The following is a 22,126-nucleotide window of genomic DNA, read 5'->3' as shown; positions in this document are numbered from 1 at the left end:
CTTATTCCAATTCACCTGAGCCAGATCTGTTCTCACCCCACTGAAATTGGCCTTCCCCAAATAATTATTTTTACTCTGGATTGCTCCTCATCCTTTTCCATTGTTAATTTAAACATTATGATACTATGATCACTGCGCCCTAAATATTCCCCTACTAGCACTTGATCCAAATGTTCCACCTTATTTTCCGGAACCAGATCCAGCAATGCCTCCTTCCTCATTGGACTGGAAACAGTGATGCAGAAATTTCTTCCGAACACACTTTAGAACCTCTTACCCCTCTGGGCCCTTTACATTATTACAATCTGAGTACACATTGTGATAAATTAAAGTCCCCCATTATAACAACTCTTTAGATTTTGCACCTCTCCATAATTTCCTTGCAAATTTGCTCCTCTACATCTTTTCCACTAGTTGGTGGCCTATAATAATACACCCAGTAGTGCATGGTACCTCTATTGTTTCTTAGCTGTAATCAAATAGATTCCACCCTTGACCTTTCTAGGACCTCCTCTCTCTCCAGCATGTAATATTATCTTTAATCAATACTGCCACCTCTCCTCCTCTTCTTCCCTACCTTTCCTGAACAACCTGTATCCAATAATGTTTAGTACCAAATCCTGCCTGTTTTTGAGCCAGATCTCCATTATTGCTATGATATTATGTTCCCACATGGTTACCTATGCCTACAGCTCACCAATGTTATTCACCTCACTCCATGTGCTCACATACATGCACAGTAAACTCTGTCACCTGTTTGTTCCCCTAACTATAGAATTCCCTATCACTACTGCTTTCCCAATCTTCCCCCTGCCCTCATTTACAACCAAACCAGCCCTGGTGCCGTGGATTTGACTCAGGCTCCACTTCCCAGATGAACCATCACTCTCATTAGTATTCAAAACTTAATGCTGGTTGGAGAGCGAGATACACTCAGGAGAATCAAAGAAAATGCAAATAGGTCTAAGTTTGGTTTGGAGTGCTTGTGTATAAATGCATGAAACGTGATTAATAAGATTGGTGAACCACAGGTGCATATTGCCACATGGAAATATGATGTGGTGATAAATGAGGCCTGGTGCAAAAAGAAGACTGGATGCTAACACTCCTGGGTACATGGTATTCAGGAAAGATAGGGATAGCAGCTTTGATTAAGGTAAATATTACACTGTTGGAATGAGAGAATGTTCTCGAGATATCAAAGACAGAATCTGTTTGGGTGAAGTTAAGATGATCTATTGTGCTACTTGATGTATCTTATAGGCCACTAAAAAGTTGGAAAGAGATAAAGGAGCAGATTTACAAAGAAATTACAAAAAATGCAAGAACTACAGAACACTAATGGGAGGCTTTACCAACCTCTATATTGAATATTGAGGGCAGAGAAGGGGAGGAATTTCTGAATTGCGTTCAGGAGAATTTTCTTGATCACTATGTTTTTATCTCAACAGGAAGGATGCATTGCCAAAAGCAGCCTGGTAAATGAAGTTGATCAACTGGAGAATGTCATCAGTTGGAGAGCATCTTGGGAATAGTGATCATAGTAGTGCAAGGTTTACATTATTTATAGAGAAGGACAAGGAACAATGTAGAATAAAAATAAGGAGGAGGCTTGATTTTACCAAATTCAGAAATGATCTGACCTGGGTAAATTGGAGTCAAAAACTAGCAGGCAGAAAAGCAATCGAGCAATGGAGATGGTTCAGGTGCAGCCCTGATACATTCTCACAAGGGGAAAAGGAATGGTTACCAAAGTCAAAGTTCCTGACATTACGGAGTTAGAGAGTAAGATGAAGTAGAAAAGACGACATATGACAGTTGTAGCTCGATAATATGAAAATAAGGCTGAATATAAGAACAGGAAGAGTGAAAAAGGAAGCAAGAGGAGCAAAGGTACAGCACGAGAATAGATTGGCGGCTAACATAAAAGGGAATGCAAAGATTTTCTTTCAGAATATTAACCGTCAGGGGCAGAGGCCAGTTAGGAATCAAAAATGGAGATCTAGACACTAAATGAATACTGTGCATTATTGTTTCAGAGCAGGTTGAATGAGATAAAAGACAAAAAGGTACTAGAAAGGTTTCCAGTAATTAAAACTGGTTAAGTCACCCAGTCCAGATGAATTGCTGAGGAAGTAATGGCAGAAATTGCACTGATGCTGGCTACAATCTTTCGATCCTCCTTAGATACAGGGGGATGCCAAAGGGCTGGAGGATTGCAAATATTATACCCTTATTCAAAAAACAAGAGAATAAACCTGCCAATTACAGGCCTGTCAATCCAACATCAGAGGTAGGGAACAATAATCTGGGAGAAAATTAACGGCCATATGGACAAGTATGGTCTGATAAGGAGAGCAAGCACGGACTTTTTAAGGGCAAATTGTATTTGCCTAACATGATCGCGGTTTTAGACGAGCTAACAGAGAAGGTGGATGAGGGCAGTTGATATTGGTTATATGGACTTTCAAAAGGCGTTTGGTAAAGTATCACGTTAGGCTTGTCAGTGAACTTGAAGTCCATGGGATAAAAAAGATGGTAACAGCATAGTTACAAAATTGGCTAAGGGATAGAAAACAGACTTGCAGTGAATAGTTGTCTTTTGGACTAGATGGGGACATACAGTGGAGTGCCCCAAGGTTAAGTACCATGTTTCCAATGCGCATTACTGACATGGACTAGAGGGGCACAGGGCATAATTTAGAAATCTTCAGATAACACTTGACTCCAGACCTCATGACAGCCTTGGTCCAAACATGGACAACAAAGCTGAGTTCAAGGGGGAAGCTGAGAGTGACTGCCCTTGACATCAATGCAGCATTTGACTGTGTGGCATTAAGTTGCCTGAACAAAACTAAACTGAATAGGAGTCCGGAGAAAACTCTCCTCTGGCTGGAGTTATACCTAACCCAAAGGAAGGTGGTTATGGCTGCTGGAGGCCAATCATAGCCCCAGGCCATCACTGCAGGAGTGTGCCAGAGTAGTGTCCCAGGCAAAACCATCTTCAGCTGCTTCATCAATGACCTTCCCTCCATCAAAAGGTTAGAAATGGGGATGTTCGCTGATGGCTGCACAATGTTCAGCACCATTTGCGATTCCTCAGATACTGAAGCAGTCCGTGTCTATATGCAGCAAGACCTGAGACCTGGACAACATTCAGACTTGGGCGAATAAATGGCAGGTGATATTCATATCATGCAAGTGCCAGATAATGACCATCTCCAAGAAGAGAGAATTTAACCATTGTCCCTTGACATTCAATGGCATTACCATTGCCAAGTTCCCCATATCAACATCCTGGGGGTTGCCATTAACCAGAAACTGAACTGGACTAGCCATATAAATACTGTGGCTACAAGAGTAGGTCAGAGGCTAGGAACTCTATGGAAAGTAACTCACCTCTTGACTTCCCAAAGCCTGTCCACCATCTTAAAAGCACAAATCAGGAGTGTAATGGAATATTCGCCACCTGCCTGGATAACTGCAACTCCAACAATGCCCAAGAATCTCAACACCATCCAAGAGAAAGCACCCCATCCACCACCTTAAACATTCACTGCTTCGGCCTCCATTGCACAGTGGCAGCCATGTGTACCATCTGCAAGATGCACTGCAACAACTCACCAAGGCTCTTTCAACAGCACCTTCCAAACCCCCATCTAGAAGGTCACGGGCAGCAGATGCATGGGAACACGACCGCCTGCAAGTTCCTCTCCAAGCCACTCACCACCCTGGCTTGGAACTATATCACCATTTCTTCACTGTGATTGGGTCAAAATCCTGGAATTCCCACCTTAATAGCACTGTGGGAGCACATGAACTATAGCAGCTCACCAGCACATACTCAAGCACAGTAAGGGATGAGCAACAAACATAGGCTAGCCTTGCCAGCGATGCTAACATCCCATGAGCGAATTTCTATTAAAAAGGCTAATAAAGCAATATAAAAGCATACAAAACATACAGAATTCTGAGCTTGATAAAGAGAGGCATATAGTACAAAAGCAAGGAAGTTGTGCTAAACTTCTACAAAACATTAGTTCAACTCCAGCTGGAGTATTGTGTCCAACTCTGAGCAGTAGACCTTCAGAAGGCGTGAAAGGCTTTGGAGAGAGTACACAAGAAATTTTCTAGAACAATTCCTGAACTAAGGTATCATAGTTCCATGGACAGACTGGAAAAGCTGTCATTGTTTTCCTTATAACTATAAGGAGAACAAAAGAGGAGGTTTGATAGAACTGTTCAAAATCTTAATGGGTTTAGTTAGAATACATAGAGAAACTGTTTCCCACGGTTAAGTGTCGATAATGAGAGGGCACAGATTTCAGGTGATTTGCAAAAAAAAAATCAGAGACAAAACCAGGAAAAACTTTCTTTACTCAAGAAATCAATGATTTGGAAAGCACTGCCTTTTTACGCCTCCTTAACATCACCCAACTTCACCCGTGTCTCAACTCATCTGTTGCTGAAACCCCTCCTTTATGCCTTTGTTAACTCTAGACAGAACTATTCCTAAGCACTCCTGGCTAGGCTCCCACATCCTACCCTCTGTAAACTTGGTGTCATCCAAAAGTCTACAGCCCATATCCTAACTCACAACAGGTTCCATTCATCCATCACCCCTATGATCACTGATCTACACTAGCAGTAAAAAAAAAACTTGATTTTAAAATTCTCATCCTTGTTTTCAAATCCCTCACTATCTCTACGATCTCCTCCAGCCCCACAATCCTCCAAAGATCTCTGCACTCATCTAGTTCTGGTATGTTGAGCATCCCTAATTTTAATCGCTTCATCATTGGTGGCAGTGCCTGCAGCTGCCTCAGCCCTACGCCCTGAATGCCTTCTCTACATCTCTTCACCTCTCCACCTCACTTTACTCCTTTGAGACATCACTTAAAACCTGAAGGTGCTGGAAAATCTCAGCAGGTCTGGCAGAGAAACAGAGTTAACGTTTTGAGTCTCAATATGATTCTTCTTCAGAGCACTCCAGTTCCGAAGAAGAATTATACTGAACACAAAACATTAAGTGTTTCTCTCTCCAAAGATGCTGTCAAACCTGAACTTTTCCAGCACTTTGTTTTTACTTCAGATTTCTAGCATTTGTAGTATTTTGTTTTAGACCACTTAAAACCTACCTATTTGACCAAGCTTTTGGTCATCTGACAAACATTTCCTTATGCAGCACGGTGTCATATTTTGTTTTATAACGCTCTTGTGACGCACTTTAGGACATTTTACTATTGCAGACATGTCTAAGCTTCTCGTCTTGCTTAGACATGTCTCTTTTCTCAGCAATACTCAAGTTCTGTTCTAACAAAACATATTTTACTATGTTAAAGATGCTACATAAATATAGGTTGTTGGTCTGATAGGGTAGAGGATACCGGTTCAACAGTAGCCTTCCAAAGGGAGCTGAATAATTGCTTGAACAAAATCATTGCAGGAATATGGAGGAAAAGCAATGGAGTGGGACAAACTGGGTTCCTCTTCAAAAGAGCTGGCATGGACTCAATGGACCAAATAGTCTCCTTCCACACTGTACTATTCCATAATTCCAATAATTAAATAATCTCAAAGTAGCAAAACATTCACTTTGAAAGAGGTTTTTAAACATACATTTCTCGTAATATAACAAATACAGAGCTGGGAATCAGAGGCCAAATGAGTAAACTGTGTTTGACAGAAATTGTTTTTCTGTGCTCAAGGCCCAAAAATAAAAATACTTAAGATAGGAATTAACATCAGCACCGGAGAAACTAACATTTCTGTTCAGGATCTCTAAGCCAAAGAGATCTAACAAATGTGGGTCGTAAACAACTGGAACATTGCCAAGAAATGCACACGATGTTAGAGCATTAGGAACATAACAAATATATTGCTGAGTTAATAACCCATAAAAAAGGCTTTCAATTCCCAACTAATTAATTTCAGCTGATTACAGCTCTAAATCCCTTCAGAATATTGCTTAATTTGATATAAATTTAATTTGATCACAATTGTTTACATGAGTTTCCCCTCTCTCCATACTTTCCTACCCAACGTAAGCAACATTTGTCAGCCTGTCCTAACATTCAAACTGGAGGGCTCTGATTTTTCCATTCTTTCTTCCCACCCTCCCACAAAAAATAATTCCTATCTCACAACCAAGTTGACTGATGATTTGCTTCCCTATCTTTGCCAAAGCGATTCTAAGTTTGCATCAAGGGGCCTCATGATAACAGCATTGGTGGGCTTGCACTCCAATATATACTGCATCCAACGTGTATTCCAGCTCAGCTAGAATATGGCAACCTTGTCAAAAACCATGAGTGCATCAAATCTGTCAGAGTACAACCTGGCAGCATAGTATCTTCAAACAGAGAATGCAACTCTTATGTTAGGTTCAATGCAGTAGCACTGCAGGTCAATTCCACCTTAAACTATGTTCTACCAAAACAGCCATTACCATATTGTAGAAACTCAACTCCCTGGGACCACGTGGGGGAGGTTGCAGCTGCTTCAAGACCGTGCCATCCGGATGCTGCAACATACCTAGAAACAGGACCAAAAGAAAACTTATGAAATTATAATTCTGTGTTTCCAGTGCCACTATCTTTACATAAACACCTTTGCTTCAAAGTCAAACTCCTTAAAAACTCAATGTCATCCTCTGAACATCAGGCCATTGTGACCAGTTATTGGAAGACATGAAATGTCCCAGCAACCCTCATCAGGAAAGGACGAAAAAAGGCAACATCAGTCAACATATACATATGGCCATTGTTTTTTGAAAAGTATGATACCTTTTTCAATGCCAGGACATTCCTGTGATAAAAAATTCAGAAATCAAATGTCTCAATACTTTCTTCTTGTTTAAATACTCATATGCAACACCACATTCTTTTTCATTAGTACACTAAGATCTGATCTTATATATTTGAGAAATGCAAAGGAGCAGTTAATCATACAACTGTAGATAATGCTCCAAACTTGGTCATTGTATCAGGGAGCATCTATTGGTAGGTAACACACGAAGTAGCATTGTCAGTTAGTCACCAAGCATCAATTTGGCTCTGTCAGTGGCAGCAGAATTGGTTGAAAAGGGATGGGGTAGCACCAGTTATTATTAGGACAATAATAATCTAAAGACACAAAGGTACCAGAACAGAAATTACAACTACTGGGAAAGATTGAACTAGTTGGGGCCATTTTTCTTTAGAAAAGGCAATCTGACAGGGAGAGGGCTTTACAATTATAGATGAACTGGACAGGCTAAATGTGGAGAGAACATTTCCACTTGTGGGAAATCCAGAAGTGGCAACCATAATACAAGATAGTTGCTAATAAATTGAATGGTTAGGATCTGCAGTGCACTGCCTGGGAGTGTAGTGGAGGTAGATTCAATTGTGACTTTCAAAAGAGAACTGGATTATTATATACGGGAAAGAAACGTGCAGGGGCTAAGGGGAAAAGCTGGAGAGTAGGATGTGTCCTTGCTCTTACAGGGAACCTGCAAGGGATCAAAAGACCAGTGGCTTCCATCTGTTCTGTAACAATTCTACAATTCTACGTAACACCAACATTTAACAGTCTCTCACCATTTAAAAAATATTCTGCCGTAACTTTTTCCCCCACCTAGCTTTATATCATCAGCAATTTGGATACATTACGCTCAATTCCCTCATCTAAGTCATTATAGTAAACAACTGAAGATCCAGCACTGATCCTTGCAGCAAACCACAAAATGCAGCCTGCCAACCTGAAAATGATTTATTTATTCCTACTCCTTTTTGTCCTTTAGCCAATCCTCAATCCCTGCTAATATATTACCACCAACCCCATGAGCCATTCTCTTTCAGAACAACTTTTCTTGTAGCATTTTATCAAATGCCTTTTGAAAATCCATTTACTGGCTCCCCTTTATCCACCCTGCAGTTTTAATCCTCAAAAAGCTCCAATAGATTTATCAAACACAATTTCCCTTGCATAAAACCATGACAGCTCTGCCTAATTATATGGTTTTCTAAATGCCCTTACCACTTAGTGAGCTATATTTTCAGCATTGCTCTTACAACTGATGTCAGGCCAATTCTTTCTCTCCTTTCTCGAACAATGGGATTACATTTGCTAACTTCCAGTCCAAGGGGACTATGACATAATCTAGGGAATTTTGGACAATCACAACCAGCACATCCACTATCTCTGCAGCTACTCCTTTTAGGACATTGGGAAGTGGGCCATAAAGGCCAGGGGATTTGCACAGAACTTACTGTGCCCCTAGCTAAGCTGTTCCAGTACAGCTACAATACTGGCATCGACCCAGCAAAGTAGAAAATTGCCCAGGTGTATCCTGTACACAAAAAGCAGAACAAATCCAACCCAGCCAATTACTGCCCCATCAGTCTACTCTCGTTCATCAGTAAAGTGATATCAACAGTGCTATCAAATGACACTTGCTTAGCAATAACTGGCTCACTGACGCTCAATTTGGGTTCCACCAGGATCACTCAGCTCCTGACCTCATTATAGCCTTGGTTCAAACATGAACAAAAGAGCTGAACTCCCGAGGTGAGGTGAGTGTGACTGCCATTGACACCAAGGCAGCATTTGACTGACTGAAGCATCAAGGAGCCCTAGCAAAACTGAAGTCAATGGGAATCAAGGGGAAAACTCTCCGCTGGTTGGAATCATACCTAGCACAAAGGAAGATGGTTGTGATTGCTGGAGGTCAATCATCTCAGTTTCAGGACATCACTGTAGGAGTTTCTCAGGGTAGTGTCCTAGGCCCAACCATCTTCAGCTACTTCATCAATGACCTTCCTTCCATCATAAGGTCAGAAGTGGAGATGTTCACTGGTGATTGCACAATGTCCAGCGCCATTTGTGACTTCTCAAATACAAATGCAGCAAGACTTTGACAATATCCAGGCTTGGGCTGACATGTGGCAAGTAACATTCATGTCACACAAGTGCCAGACAATGAGCATCTCCAAAAGAGAGATTTGACCAATGCCCCTTGACATTCAATGGCATTACCATCGCTGAATCCCCCCCCCAATCAACATCCTGGGGGTTACCACTAACCAGAAACTGAACTAGACTAGCCATAAGTGGTTACAAAGGCTAGGAATCCTGTAGCGAGTAACTCACCTCCTGACTCCCCAAAGCCTGCCCACCATCTACAAGGCACAAGTCAGGAGTGTGATGAAATACTCCCCACTTGCCTGATGAGTGCAGCTCCAACAACATTCAAGAAGCTCAACACCATCCAGGACAAAGCAGCCCGCTTGATTGGCACCCCATCCACAAACATTCACTCCCTCCACCACCAATGCATAATGGCATCAGTGTGTATCATCTAAAAGGCACACTGTAGGAATTCACCAAGCCTCCTTCAACAGCACCTTCCAATCTATGACCACCACCATCTAGAAGGACAAGGGCAGCAAATGCATGGGAATACCACCACCTGCAAGTTCCCCTCCAAGCCAAACACCATCCTGACTTGGAACTATACCACCGTTCCTTCACTGTTGCTGGGTCAAAATCCTGGAGCTCCTTCCCTAACAGCACTGTGGGTGTACCTACATCACATGGACTGTGGTGGTTCAAGAAGGCAGCTCACCACCAGCTCTTCAAGGGCAATTAGGGATGGGCAATAAATGCTGGCCTAGACAGCGACACCCACATCCCATTAATTAATTTTTAAAATGACCAGTTCAATTAATCTGCCATCTCTTTATTTTCCATTATTAATTCCCCAGACTCACTTTTTAGGGGACCAACACTCCATTAGCTCTTTTTCTTCTTTAAATATCTATAGAAACTCTTACTATCTGTCTTTATATTTCTAGCTAGCTTTCTCTCACACTCTATTTTTCCCTTCTTTATCAATCTTTTGGTCATTCTTTTTTGTTCTTAATATTCTGTCCAATCTTCTGACTTGCCACCCATCTTTGCACAATTATATGCTTTTTCTCTAAGTTTGATACTATCTTTAATTTTTTTTAGTTCACCACGGATGGTGGGTCCTCCCCTCAGAATTTTTTTTCTCGTTGGAAAGTATCTATTCTGCATATTCAGAAATATCCCCTTAAATGTCTGCAATTGCATTTCTATTGACCTACCCCTTAACCTCATTTGCCAGTTCACTTTAACTTTCATGCCCTCATAACTGCCCTTATTTAAGTTTAAAATACTAGTCTTAGACCCACTTTCCCTCAAACCGAATGTAAAATTCAATCATATTGTGATCGCTGCTACCTAGGGGTGCCTTAACTGAGATCCTTAATTAATCCTATCTTGTTGTACAATACCAGCTCTAGTATAGCCTGCTCTCTGGTCAGCACAAGAACATGCTGTTCTCAAACTATTCAGAAAATCTTTTATGAATTCCTCATCTAGGCTACCTTTGCCCATCTGATTTTCCCAGTCTAAATGCAGATTAAAATCCCCCTTGATTATCACCATACCTTTCTGATCAGTTCCCATTATGTTTTCCATTACCCAACCTACCGTATGGTTTCTGTTAGGGCGTCTGTACACCACTCCCACAAGTGACTGCTTGCCTTTATCATCTCAACTCAAACCGTTTCTACATTCTGTAGAATTTTCTGTATGTCGGATGGGCCGGTCAGGGGTGGGTGCAGAGCCAATTGCCACCCGCGTTCGGCTGCGCGCCGCCATTTTACGTGGGTGGGACAATTAAGGCCTGCCCAGCATGACGCATGGCCGGTAGCACACACGCTACCTGTGCAGGCGGGGGGAGTAGGGAGAGTCGGGGCCTGCGTTCTTTGGCGCGCATGCGTGCGAAAGAGTGCAAAAATCTCCCTGAGGCACGGAGCCACCTCAGGAAGATTAAGTATATAAGTTCAGAAATAATACAGTTAAAAATTATTTAGACATGTCCCCTCGTGTGACAGTGTCACATGAGCTGGGACATGTTTATGAATTGTGGGAAAAAAAATGTATTTATTTAATAAAACCTTCAGGAAACCTCATCCCATCCGTGGATGAGGTTTCCTGAAATGCAAAGGTCACTTGGGCTCTTCGCCTGCTCACCAACCTTAAGGTTGGACAGGCAGCGTTGATAAATACTTTAATTGGGTTTTTAATGGCTTTAATAGGCCGTTGACAGATCGGCGGGTGCGCAGCCACCTCCGGCGCAAGTCTGCCGAACGCAATATCTAAATGACACGCGCTGACATCGAGACGCACACCCGACGTCACCACGTGTCATTTTACGTGTCGGTGTGGCGGGCCCGCCCCCACACACCAATGTCAAAATTCTGGCCCTGGTTTCCTGAACATAGGTCATCCCTCTCTAATGTGCTAATACCATCATTAATTAACAGAGCCACCCCTTCACCTTTTCCTAGCTTCCTGTCCTTCCAGAATGTCACGTACCTTTTAATAGTCAGGTTCCAATCTATGTTATTCTACACCCATGCCTCTATAATGGCTGTCAGATCATACTTATTTATTTCTATTTGCACTCTCATTCATCTATTTTGTTTCGAATGCTATGTGCATTCAGATACAGAGCCTTTAGTTTTGTTCCTCTATTATTTTTGTAACCTCTAGCCTTATCTGATTTACTCTTAGATTTGTACTCCCTATACTCTCTGTCCCTTCCTGTCATGGTCTGTTTATCATTTCCCACATTAATAACTTTCTCTCGTCTTTTTTCCGTTCTTTGATTTAGCACATCTTCCCAAATTTGATCCCTTGCCCCCACAATTTAATTTAAAACGCTCTCTATTTCCCTAGTTATGTGGCTCGCTAGAACACTGGTCCCGACATGGTTCAGGTGTAGACCGTCCCAATGGTACAGCCCCCACTTTCCCAGAACTGGTGCCAATGCCCATTCGATTTGGCAAATTTTAGTCCATTAATTTCTCCAATACCTTTTTCATTAACATTAATTACTTCGAGGTCCTCACTCTCCTTAGACCCCTGGTTCCTTACTATTTTACATGGTTTTTGTCTCTTCTACCATGCCGAAAGATAGAAAATATTTGTCAAATGTTTCCTTATTCCCCATTATAATTTCTCATGCCTCAGTCTCTAAGGGATCCACATTTACCCCGCTGCCCTTCCTTTACACACACCTATAGAAGCCCTTACAACCAGTTTTTATACTTCTGGCAAGTTTACTGTTTTATTTCTCCCCTATCAATTTTTTGTTCATCCTTTACTGGTTTCTAAAATCTCTACCGATCCTGAGGCTTACTGCTCTTTTTGGAAATATTAGAAACCTCTTTAAATCTAAAACTATCCGTAATCCCTTTAGTGTGCCATAGGTGAATCACTTTTCCCATGGAGTTCTTATTTCTCAATGGACTTGAGTCTTATGAAATATTTGTTTAAATATTCAAAGTTGCTTATTCACCATCGTATTTTTTAATCAAATTTCCCAGTCTAACCCAGCCAACTTGACCCTGATACTTAAGTAATTGGTTTTATTTGATTTCAGGGCTCCAATTTTGACTTAAGTACATAATTTTTGAACTCAATGTAAAATTCTATTACATTATAATCTCTCTTCCCCAAGGATCCCATACTATGAGATCGAAAGATAAGGAAAAAGGCTAAGATCTTAAAAACAAAGGGAGCACTGTGTAGGTTAATTCCCATTAAATTTCAATGGGATGAATAGAGAAAGATGATTTCTTCTGATTGGGACGTCACTGATGAGGAGACATCAATTGAAAACTGTCACTAAGTGAACGAGGAGTGGGGTTAAGATATTTAACCTTACACGGAGAGACGTGGAACACAGAATTCTTGCTGAATCGAGCGAGCAGCTGAGGCAGAGACAACTATTTTTTTTAAAAGGGTACATAAGCCTCTGAAACACTGCAAGCTAAGTGCAAAGGGCTCCTTCTGTGCTGTCAAATTTCAAAATGGTTGTGTGCATTTAAGCAGGACTGAGGCTAGAAATCCCCAAAGTAATGAGTAGGATACTCTTACTTCCCAAAAGTAGAATTCTTAGTCAAGGTTGGGAATGGAGAGAAAGGACAAACAGGAAAGAGAAGTAAACACCTACATGGGACCCGATATCAGAAGTGGGGAAATACATGCGACTTTCATGAGTGGCTATTATAGAGAGGCTAAGTACTTTGATGTTGATCAGAAACCAGCATTTTCCCTGTTTCCAGGATATTCTATAGCACTAACTTTTTTGTCTCAGAGAGTAAGTAAAACTGCTTTGGGTCATAAAGGGTTTTGTGACTAGGTTCAAGGGACCCACTAGAGACAAAAGCTTTACTTTAGATTCACTGTACAATGAACACATTTCAAGGCTTCTTTATATTTTGGGTTTTAATGATCACTATCTTTTTTTAGAAAGTAATTTGCAAAAAGCCCACTGTATATGGTTCATGACAGGGAAATGGAGTTATGAGGAAGACCAGTCATGATCTAATTCATTGGCAGAACAGGTTCATGGGGCGGAGTAGGCTATTCCCATTCTTATTTACTAAAGCTTCACAGGTTGATGATGTACTTCAGTGATTGGTGTTGTTATGTTCAGACAGAACATAGGTAACTTCGATCTATAGCTACGCTAGTGTCAACAGATGCTGACGCCTGAGAATCATGCATCCAACAAAACGAAGGGAGCAAGAAAGAAGGATTAGCTTTTAAAAAAAAAGGGGTGGCAGGGTCCACCTGGCCGGCAGTCTTAACAAATCCGGCAAGTTAATTTTGTGGAAGGTGCCAGCTGTAAAATGCCAGTGTGCCAGGACTAGCATGGCACCCAAACCAACATAAATGTAGGCTGAAACTGGCTGTGCTGTACTTGACCTCAACACCGACACTGAATGTAAAAACCAGTACGTGTGGGTGAGTGAGCTCCAGTTCCTTGAGCACACCAATCTTTTCTTGTTCAGCACTAAAATTCACTAAAGCAGAAAATCTGCAGTTTATCGCCTCACATACCCTGGAGTTTATCATTCTTTTCAATGTACTCGGGAGAAATTTGAACACTTAAAATTTGCCTTTTAGAACAAAGCAATCAAAACCCAGCAAAGCAAATTCAGCTACATTCAGCTAACATTAAAGGACGCGAACAGTTGATTAACATAAATAAAGGGGGCATTGTATGACAATTTGGACACCATTTCTAAATAGCAGTTTCTGCGCATAAGCCTGTTCCATATTTACAGTGAACATAAAATGGGAATTTAGTTCCTCAAAGTAAACCCCAGAATATCCCAAAATTATCAGAAATTGTACCAACTGCATCTATTCCAATTAAAATCTCACTCAATATTTGGGGAACATAATTTGGTAATGTTTCAGAAAATAAGTCATATTTTTTGACAGCTTCCAGATACAACAAAGAGATAGCAAAGAAAGATTTACATTGTGGCTTTTACAACCTCAGAATGTCCCAAAATGCCTTATAGCCACTTTTGAAGTGTTGTAGAAAACACAGCAGCCAATTTGGGCACAGCAAGGTTCCCCCTAACAGCAATGTGATAATGATCAATTACTAACTTTTGTTCTTAAGTGATACGAGGGACAAATATTGGATAGGCCACCTAAAGAACTTCCCTGCACTTGTTCAAAAGGACCATGTAATCTTTCACATACATCTGAGACACAAAACAACACTGCCTCAGCACTCTACTGGAGCCTCAGCATAGATTTAGTGCTCCAGCCTTTGGAATGAGAGCTTCTGGCTTAAAGCCAAGAGTGCGACACACTGAGCCACAACTAACACCAAAGGTTTTGATCATTGGAACTGATTGATCACTGAATCATACTAAATATACATAGGCTTTTAGTTGCTGTACCCAGTACCTGATTTCAGACATATAGTGTTAGAAAATAGAGACAGTTTAAGTAAGTTATATTTGTATTTGTGGGTGTTAGGAATGAGTTTTAGCTTTAAAGTTTAAGCTTGGTTTATATTTCTATATCTGTGTTAAGGTCAAATTGAGTTTTAGTTTCGCTTTAAAAAGGTGCCTGCATTTCTCATGAATTTTATGACTCCTACAGAGAAGGGTAGAAGAATTGGACTGTTGCCTAGCAATCGGGACCCAGAGAGGCAGTCCCTCACACACACACACACACACACACAAGAAAAAAGACAGCAGTTTTGTTTTGGAAGCTGTTGGAGTTCAGCTGATTTGGAAGACAGCTGCCATACAGAAGCTACCTAGGAGGAGCAGATAGCCAGCTCCTAGCCAAAGTTGGTTGAAAGTAGTTGCCAGGAGAGACTGGAGCACGATGGGCAAATAGCCAGTCCCAAGCTAAAGAAAAAACCCAAAAAATCCAAGGGAGTGGAAGAGGGGAAAGTCCAAAGAAGACCTTCTAGTCAAAGGAAGGACAGGAACCTGGAAAAGGTAATGTTAGATGAAGTTAACAGTGAGGGGCAGTGGGAAAGGCTCCAAGCTTCAGGTTTAAAGAGACAAAAGTTGCAGAAAACAGATTTAAAGTGAGGACAGATTGCAAGAGGCAAGAAGGTCCAAAGAGACAACGGAAGGTCTATAACTCTTTGCTATGGGCATGTGAAGCAGTAGTGTACTGTTGACGGCTGAGTCAGTAAGAGAGAGAGATCGTGGAAGACAGCTTGAATGCATGCGGTGACCCAGGGAAGAGGAACATCGGAAGGAGAGTTCAAAACCTTACAGGTGAACCCTTGCGGAAGGCATCTGAGCGTCGGTTTGAGAGAAGATTCTAAAGCAAGGTCTTGAAAAGTGGAGATTGGAAACCCTTGTGTGAAAGACGGAGTGCAGTGAGACTGGTTGCCTCACAGTGCGACAAGCATCTGGGAGGAGTTGAGGAGAGATCCATAGCATCTGGTTGAGGTGGCATCTATCACTTGGTTTCAGAGTGTGGTGTGTCTGACCACAGGGTTCCATAGATTTACATGGACTGTGTACTTATTGTGGACATTAGAGTATAAGATAGCTTATGTAACTTGTATTATCCTCACAAATTTGTATATATCTGTATAGGAATAATTGTGGGTGAAGGAGTATTGTAATATAGTTCATCTTTTCTTGAGTAAATGTTTTATTCTTTCGTTGAAAGTTCATTAGCTGACTCCAGTGACTCTGTTCAGTAGCTACTCTCCACACATCTAAACAAACAAATAAAAATTAGCATCCATCAAGCTGGGTTCCACACTGGGATCAGGCTTGTCCAGGGGTAATCTCAGATGGGGATCATAACAATAGTGCTGCTTACAGTAACACACACATACTCAAGTGCTTTATGACTCCCAAAGTTCTGTAATAAGCCAGTCAAGGACTAATACACTGCCCAGGTTAAAACTGTTAAAGAACGATAGAAAACATTACAACCACACTGGCCACACCATAATGCTACCCTATGAAACCATTCCACCAGGTGACATCTTGTTCTTGAATGCAATAGTAATAGTGGTCACATCATCATTCACAGAAAACTGGAGTACCGCAGAGATCTCGGTTAAGGCTGGAAGAGGTTACAGAGATAGTGTGGGTGAGGCTACAGAGCAATTTGAACACGAGCCAGGCAATTTTAAATTTGAAGACCAGAAACCAATGTAGGCTAGTGAGCACAGGGATTTTTTTTTATATTCATCCTTGGGATGTGGGCTTTGCTGGCTGGGCCAGCATTTATTGCCCATCCCTAATTGCCCTTGAGAAGGTGGTGGTGAGCTGTCTTCTTGAACTGCTGCAGTCCATGTGGTGTAGGTACACCCACAGTGCTGTTAGGAAGAGAGTTCCAGGATTTTGACCCAGCGACAGTGAAGGAACAGCGATATATTTCCAAGTCAGGATGGCGAGTGGCTTGGAGGGGAACTTCCAGGTAGTGGTGTTCCCATCTATCTGCTGCCCTTGTCCTTCTAAATGGTAGCGGTGGTAGGATTGGAAGATGCCGTCGAAGGAGCCTTGGTGAATTCCTGCAATGCATCTTGTAGATGGTACACATTGCTGCCACTGTGCGTCAGTGGTGGAGGGAGTGACTGTTTGTGGATGTGGTGCCAATCAAGTGGGCTGCTTTGTCCTGGATGGTGTCCAGTTTCTTGAATGGTGTGGGAGCTGCACTCATCCAGGCAAGTGGAGAGTATGCCATCACACTCCTGACTTGTGCCTTGTAGATGGTGGACAAACTTTGGGGAGTCAGGAGGTGAGTTACTTGTTGCACGATTCCTAGCCTCCAACCTGGCCTTGCAGCCACAGTATTTATATGGCTAGTCCAGTTCAGTTTCTGGTCAGTGGTAACACCTAGGATGATGATAGTGGGGGATTCAGTGATGGTAATATCATTGAACATCAAGGGACGATGGTTGGATTCTCTCTTGTTGGAGATGGTCATTGCCTGACACTTGTGGGGCACGAATGTTACTTGCCACTTGTCAGCCCAAGCCTGGAAGTCGTCCAGGTCTCGCTGCATTTGGACATCAGCTGCTTCAGTATCTGAGGAGTCGCGAATGGTGCTGAACATTGCGAAATCATGAGCGAACATTCCCACTTCCGACCTTATGATGGAAGGAAGGTCATTGATGAAGCAGCTGAAGATGGAGGGCCGAGGGCACTACCCTGCGGAACTCCTGCAGTGATGTCCTGGAGCTGAGATGACTGACCTCCAACAACCACAACCATCTTCCTTTGTGCTAGGTATGACTCCAACCAGTGGAGAGTTTTCCCCCGATTCCCATTGACTCCAGTTTTGCTGGAGCTCCTTGATGCAACACTCTGTCAAATGTTGCCTTGATGTCAAGGGCAGTCACTCTCACCTTACCTCGGGAGTTCAGCTCTTTTGTCCATGTTTGCCAAGGCTGTAATGAGGTCAGGAGCTGAGTGGCCCTGGCAGAACCCAAACTGAGCACCAGTGAGCCGGTTATTGCTAAGCAAGTGCTACTGGATAACACTGTTGATGACCCCTTCCACTACTTTACTGATGATCGAGAGTAGACTGATGGGGCGGTAATTGGCCGGGTTGGATTTGTCCTGCTTTTTGTGTACAGGACATTCCTAGGAAATTTTCCACGTAGCCGGATAGATGCCAGTGTTGTAGCTATACTGGAACAGCTTGGCTAGGCGTGCAGCAAGTTCTGGAGCACAAGTCTTCAGTGCTATTGCCAGAATCTTGTCAGGGCCCACAGCCTTTGCAGTATCCAGTGTCTTAAGCCATTTTTTATCTCACGTGGAGTGAATCGAACTGGCTGAAGACTGGCATTTGTGATTCTCAGGACCACCGGAGGAGGCCAAGATGGATCATCCACTCAGCACTTCTAGCTGAAGATTGTTGCAAATGCTTCAGCCTTATCTTTTGCACTGATGCGCTGGGCTCCTCCATCATTGAGGATGGGGATATTAGTGGAGACTCCTCCTCCAGTGAGTTGTTTAATTGTCCACCACCATTCACGACTGGATGTGGCAGGGCATGGGCTTAGATCTGATCAGTTGGTTGTGGGATCGCTTAGCCCTGTCTATCACTTGCTGCTTATGCTGTTTGACACGCAAGTCGTCCTATGTTATAGCTTCATCAGATTGATACCTCATTTTTAGGTATGCCTGGTGTTGCTCCTGGCATGCTCTCCTGCACTCTTCATTGAACCAGGGTTGATCCCCTGGCTTGGTGGCAATGGTAGAGTCGGAGATATGCCGGGCCATGAGGTTACAGATTGTGTTCGAGTACAATTCTGCTGCTGCTGATGGCCCACAGTGTCTCATGGATGCCCAGTCTTGAGTTGCTAGATCTGTTCGAAATCTATCTCATTTAGCATGGTGGTAGTGCCACACAACACAATGGCGGGTATCTCCAATGTGAAGGCGGGACTTTGTCTCCACAATGACTGCGTGGTGGTCACTCCTACTGATACTGTCATGGACAAATGCATCTGCAGCAGGCAGGTTGGTGAGGGTGAGGTCAAATATGTTATTCCCTCTTGTTGGTTCCCTTACCACCTGCCACAGACCTAGTCTAGCAGCTATTTCATTTAGGATTCTGCCAGCTCGGTCAGTAGTGGTGCTACCAAGCCACTCTTGGTGATGGACATTGAAGTCCCCCACCCACAGTACATTCTGCGTCCTTGCCACCCTCAGTGTTTCCTCCAAGTGGTGTTCAACATGGAGGAGCACTGATTCTTCAGCTGAGGGAGGGCAGTATGTGGTAATCAGCAGGAGGTCTCATTGCCCATGTTTGACCTGATGCCATGAGACTTCATGGGGTCCAGGGTCAATGTTGAGGGCAATGTTGAGTGGGACAGGGCATAACCAGGGATGGTGAAGGTGGAGTCTGGGACATTATATGTAAGATATGATTCCATGAGGATGACAATGTCAGGCTGTTGCTTGGCTTGTCTGTGAGACAGCTCTCCCAATTTTGGCACTAGCCCCCAGATGTTAGTAAGGAGGACTTTGCAGGGTCAACAGGGCTGCAACTGCCTTGTCGTTTCCGGTGCCTAGGTCGATGCCGGGTGGTCCATCCGGTTTCATTCATGCAGGAAGGTCAGCTTGGGATTAAATAGGACAGCGGAGCCAACAGACTAGTCCAGCTGGTACTGCAGACAATGACTTTAGCCTTCTCAACACCGTACATGCAGCACTTAGTATGAGCACCACTAGACTGGGAGAGGGGATGGTAGACGATTAAAACATAAGACACGCATGCTTCTCTCTCCTAAGCATAGTGACATATGCGTCACAGAGTCATTTACAGCACAAAAGGAAGCCATTCAGCCCATCGAGTCCATGTCGACTCTGCACAGAGCAATCTGATCAGTCCCATCCACCCACTCTATCCTCATAGACCTGCAAGTTTATTTCCCTCAAGCGTCCAATTTCTTTTTCAAATCATTGACCGTCTCCACTTCCACCACCATTATAGGAAGTAAGTTCCAGGTCATTACCAAACACTATGTAAAAAAGATTTTCCTCATGCCTCTCCCCGCTCTGCACCTCGTCTAAAACCTTAAACCTGTGTTTCCCTAGTCCTTGTACCATCAGCTAATGAAAGCTTTTCCTTTGTCTACCTTATCCAAACCTGTCATAATCTTATACGCTGAACACAATACTCTAGTTATGGCCTAACTAGGGCTTTATAGCGTCTGCTGGAAATATATGTGAATATATAGAAGGCAACAAGGTCTGGCTCAGTTATGATGTACCAGTGGTGACGGTTGGCGTTTAATTATCAGACTCAAGTCAAACAGATGCATCAAATAATCCTTTTTATAACATATGGGACAGATACTACCCTAGGATGCAGTCAGGTAAATCTGCGTGATTACAGTTAATGACAAAGCATAAGCAACTATCTGGACTCATACGTGAAGGGCAGCCCCTTATGCAAAGTACTGGGGACACTGAGTGCCACAACCCAGGACACAGCCAAGACCTGAAGGAACGATAAGGGTGATAAATTCAAGAAAAAGAATTCCCCCGCCATCCCACCAAATAACGACAGACCAGCCCAGAATGGCAAACCAGAGGCTGCAAATAACTAAGTAACCAAAAATGGTTCTTCAGAGGGGGAAAAAACTTTGTCCCCTCTCCATGAGGAGAATAAAACAAGAGAGGGGAATGAAATTTTTATCAGGTTAACTAATGCAGAGACAGTTCTCCAGCCCTTTGGTTTCCTTACTTCACCCTTTAACACTCAGTTTGGCTTCTGCATCACGAAATATTTTGTCATTTAATCACTTCCTGTTATCCCCCTATCACAGACCTTCCCTTTTGTTCTTCCTCCCCCTCTCCCGTTTCACTTGCTCAAAACCTATTCAAAACCTATTACATTTCTATCTTTCCTCAGTCCTGAAGAGTCATCAACCTGAAATATTAATGTGGTTTCTCTCTCCACAGATGCCACCTGATCTGATGAGTACTTCCAGCACTTTCTGCTTTTTCTTTCACCTGCCCACCTTTCAGCCAGAAATCATGTTACTTAAATAAGGCTCAGTGTCAGAATCAGAAAACAAACGTACAAGTTCCCCTTGTAAGGAAACTCAACTAATAAAAGAATTTAGACATTATATAATTTCAACAGAGACTACGTTATCTAAAACATACAACAAATTGCATTTATATAGCACCTGCAACAAAATTAAGGTGCTTCGCTGGGGCATTCGGACAAAATTTGACAAGGAGCCACATAAGTATGAGGATAGATGACCCAGAGCTTGGTCAAAGAGATAGGTTTTAAGGATTGCCTTTAAGGAAGAGAGAGAGGTAGAGAGGCAGAGAGCATTAGGAAGGGAAATGGAGACTTTAGAGACTAGGCAGATGAAGGTATATTCTTCTTCTAGTCCCTAGTCTCTAGGGATCGAGAGTGACTTGCTTCTACTCCAGCTCAATGGATACTGTGATGACTGGTAAGTCCAATGCATGATCTGCAGACTCAGACATGTGGGGCAGGTGGTGCCTGAAGGCTTGGAGGTTTGTGTGCTCCCTCCAACATCTTGACTTTCCCCTTGCACGTTCCTGACAAAGTCTCTCGATGTGTTCAGTGCCTTCCCAAATGAGCCTTCTCCATTTTGGTCAGTCACAGGCCAGGGTTTCCCATGAGTCGACAGGTATGTTTGACCACTTCAGGGATACCTCGAGGACATCCCTTAAGTACTTCTGCTGACCTCCTGAGAGTCTCCTGCCCCGATCCGAGTTCCAAGTAGAGCAGTTGCTTCAGGAGTCTGGTGTCATGTGTCAGAATGACATGGAGAGAACATTTTGAAGAACTCCTCTATCAAGACTCTGTTTTCTAATCGAACATCGTCAACTCCATTCCTCAACACCCTGTCCAGCTCAAACATCCTCAACTCCATTCCTCAACACCCTGTCCAGCTCAAACATCCTCAACTCCATTCCTCAACACCCTGTCCAGCTCAAATATCCTCAACTCCATTCCTCAACACCCTGTCTGGTTCAGTCTCGGCGCTAGCCTGGTCCAGGGCATAGTTGAAAAAGCCATTCAATAGTTAAAAAATAATCATTTGCAAACTCACCGGCACAAGGTGGGATGCAAAAACCATTACCCTTCGTAAATCTACCGTGGCTCTGGTCTTCGCAACAGCTGAGCACAGTGCACCCACATGGGCCACAAGTCGTCATACCAAACTCAGTGACACACAACTTCACTCAGTAATGAGGATAATCTCTGGAACTCTGAGATCAACTTCAGTTCAGTGGTTACCAGTCCTCTCAAA

At 42.9% G+C, this 22,126-nt stretch overlaps 1 protein-coding gene across 1 annotated transcript in view; it reads right to left on the bottom strand.

Moving 5' to 3' along the window:
* The window catches only part of ipmkb (inositol polyphosphate multikinase b), a 104,587-nt gene that overhangs the window by 71,203 nt on the left and 11,258 nt on the right, over positions 1 to 22,126 (bottom strand). Inside the window, exon 2 of the mRNA XM_078565915.1 lies at positions 6,449 to 6,534. Within this exon, the coding sequence (XP_078422041.1) occupies positions 6,449 to 6,534 (86 nt within the window). The remainder of the gene's footprint in view (positions 1 to 6,448; positions 6,535 to 22,126) is intronic.

This window comes from Cetorhinus maximus, chromosome 20 (assembly GCF_964194155.1).
Source record: "Cetorhinus maximus chromosome 20, sCetMax3.hap1.1, whole genome shotgun sequence".
Classification (NCBI taxonomy): domain Eukaryota; kingdom Metazoa; phylum Chordata; class Chondrichthyes; order Lamniformes; family Cetorhinidae; genus Cetorhinus; species Cetorhinus maximus.
Note: the sequence above shows the minus strand (reverse complement) of the source record. Positions and strands in the feature narration are given on the sequence as shown.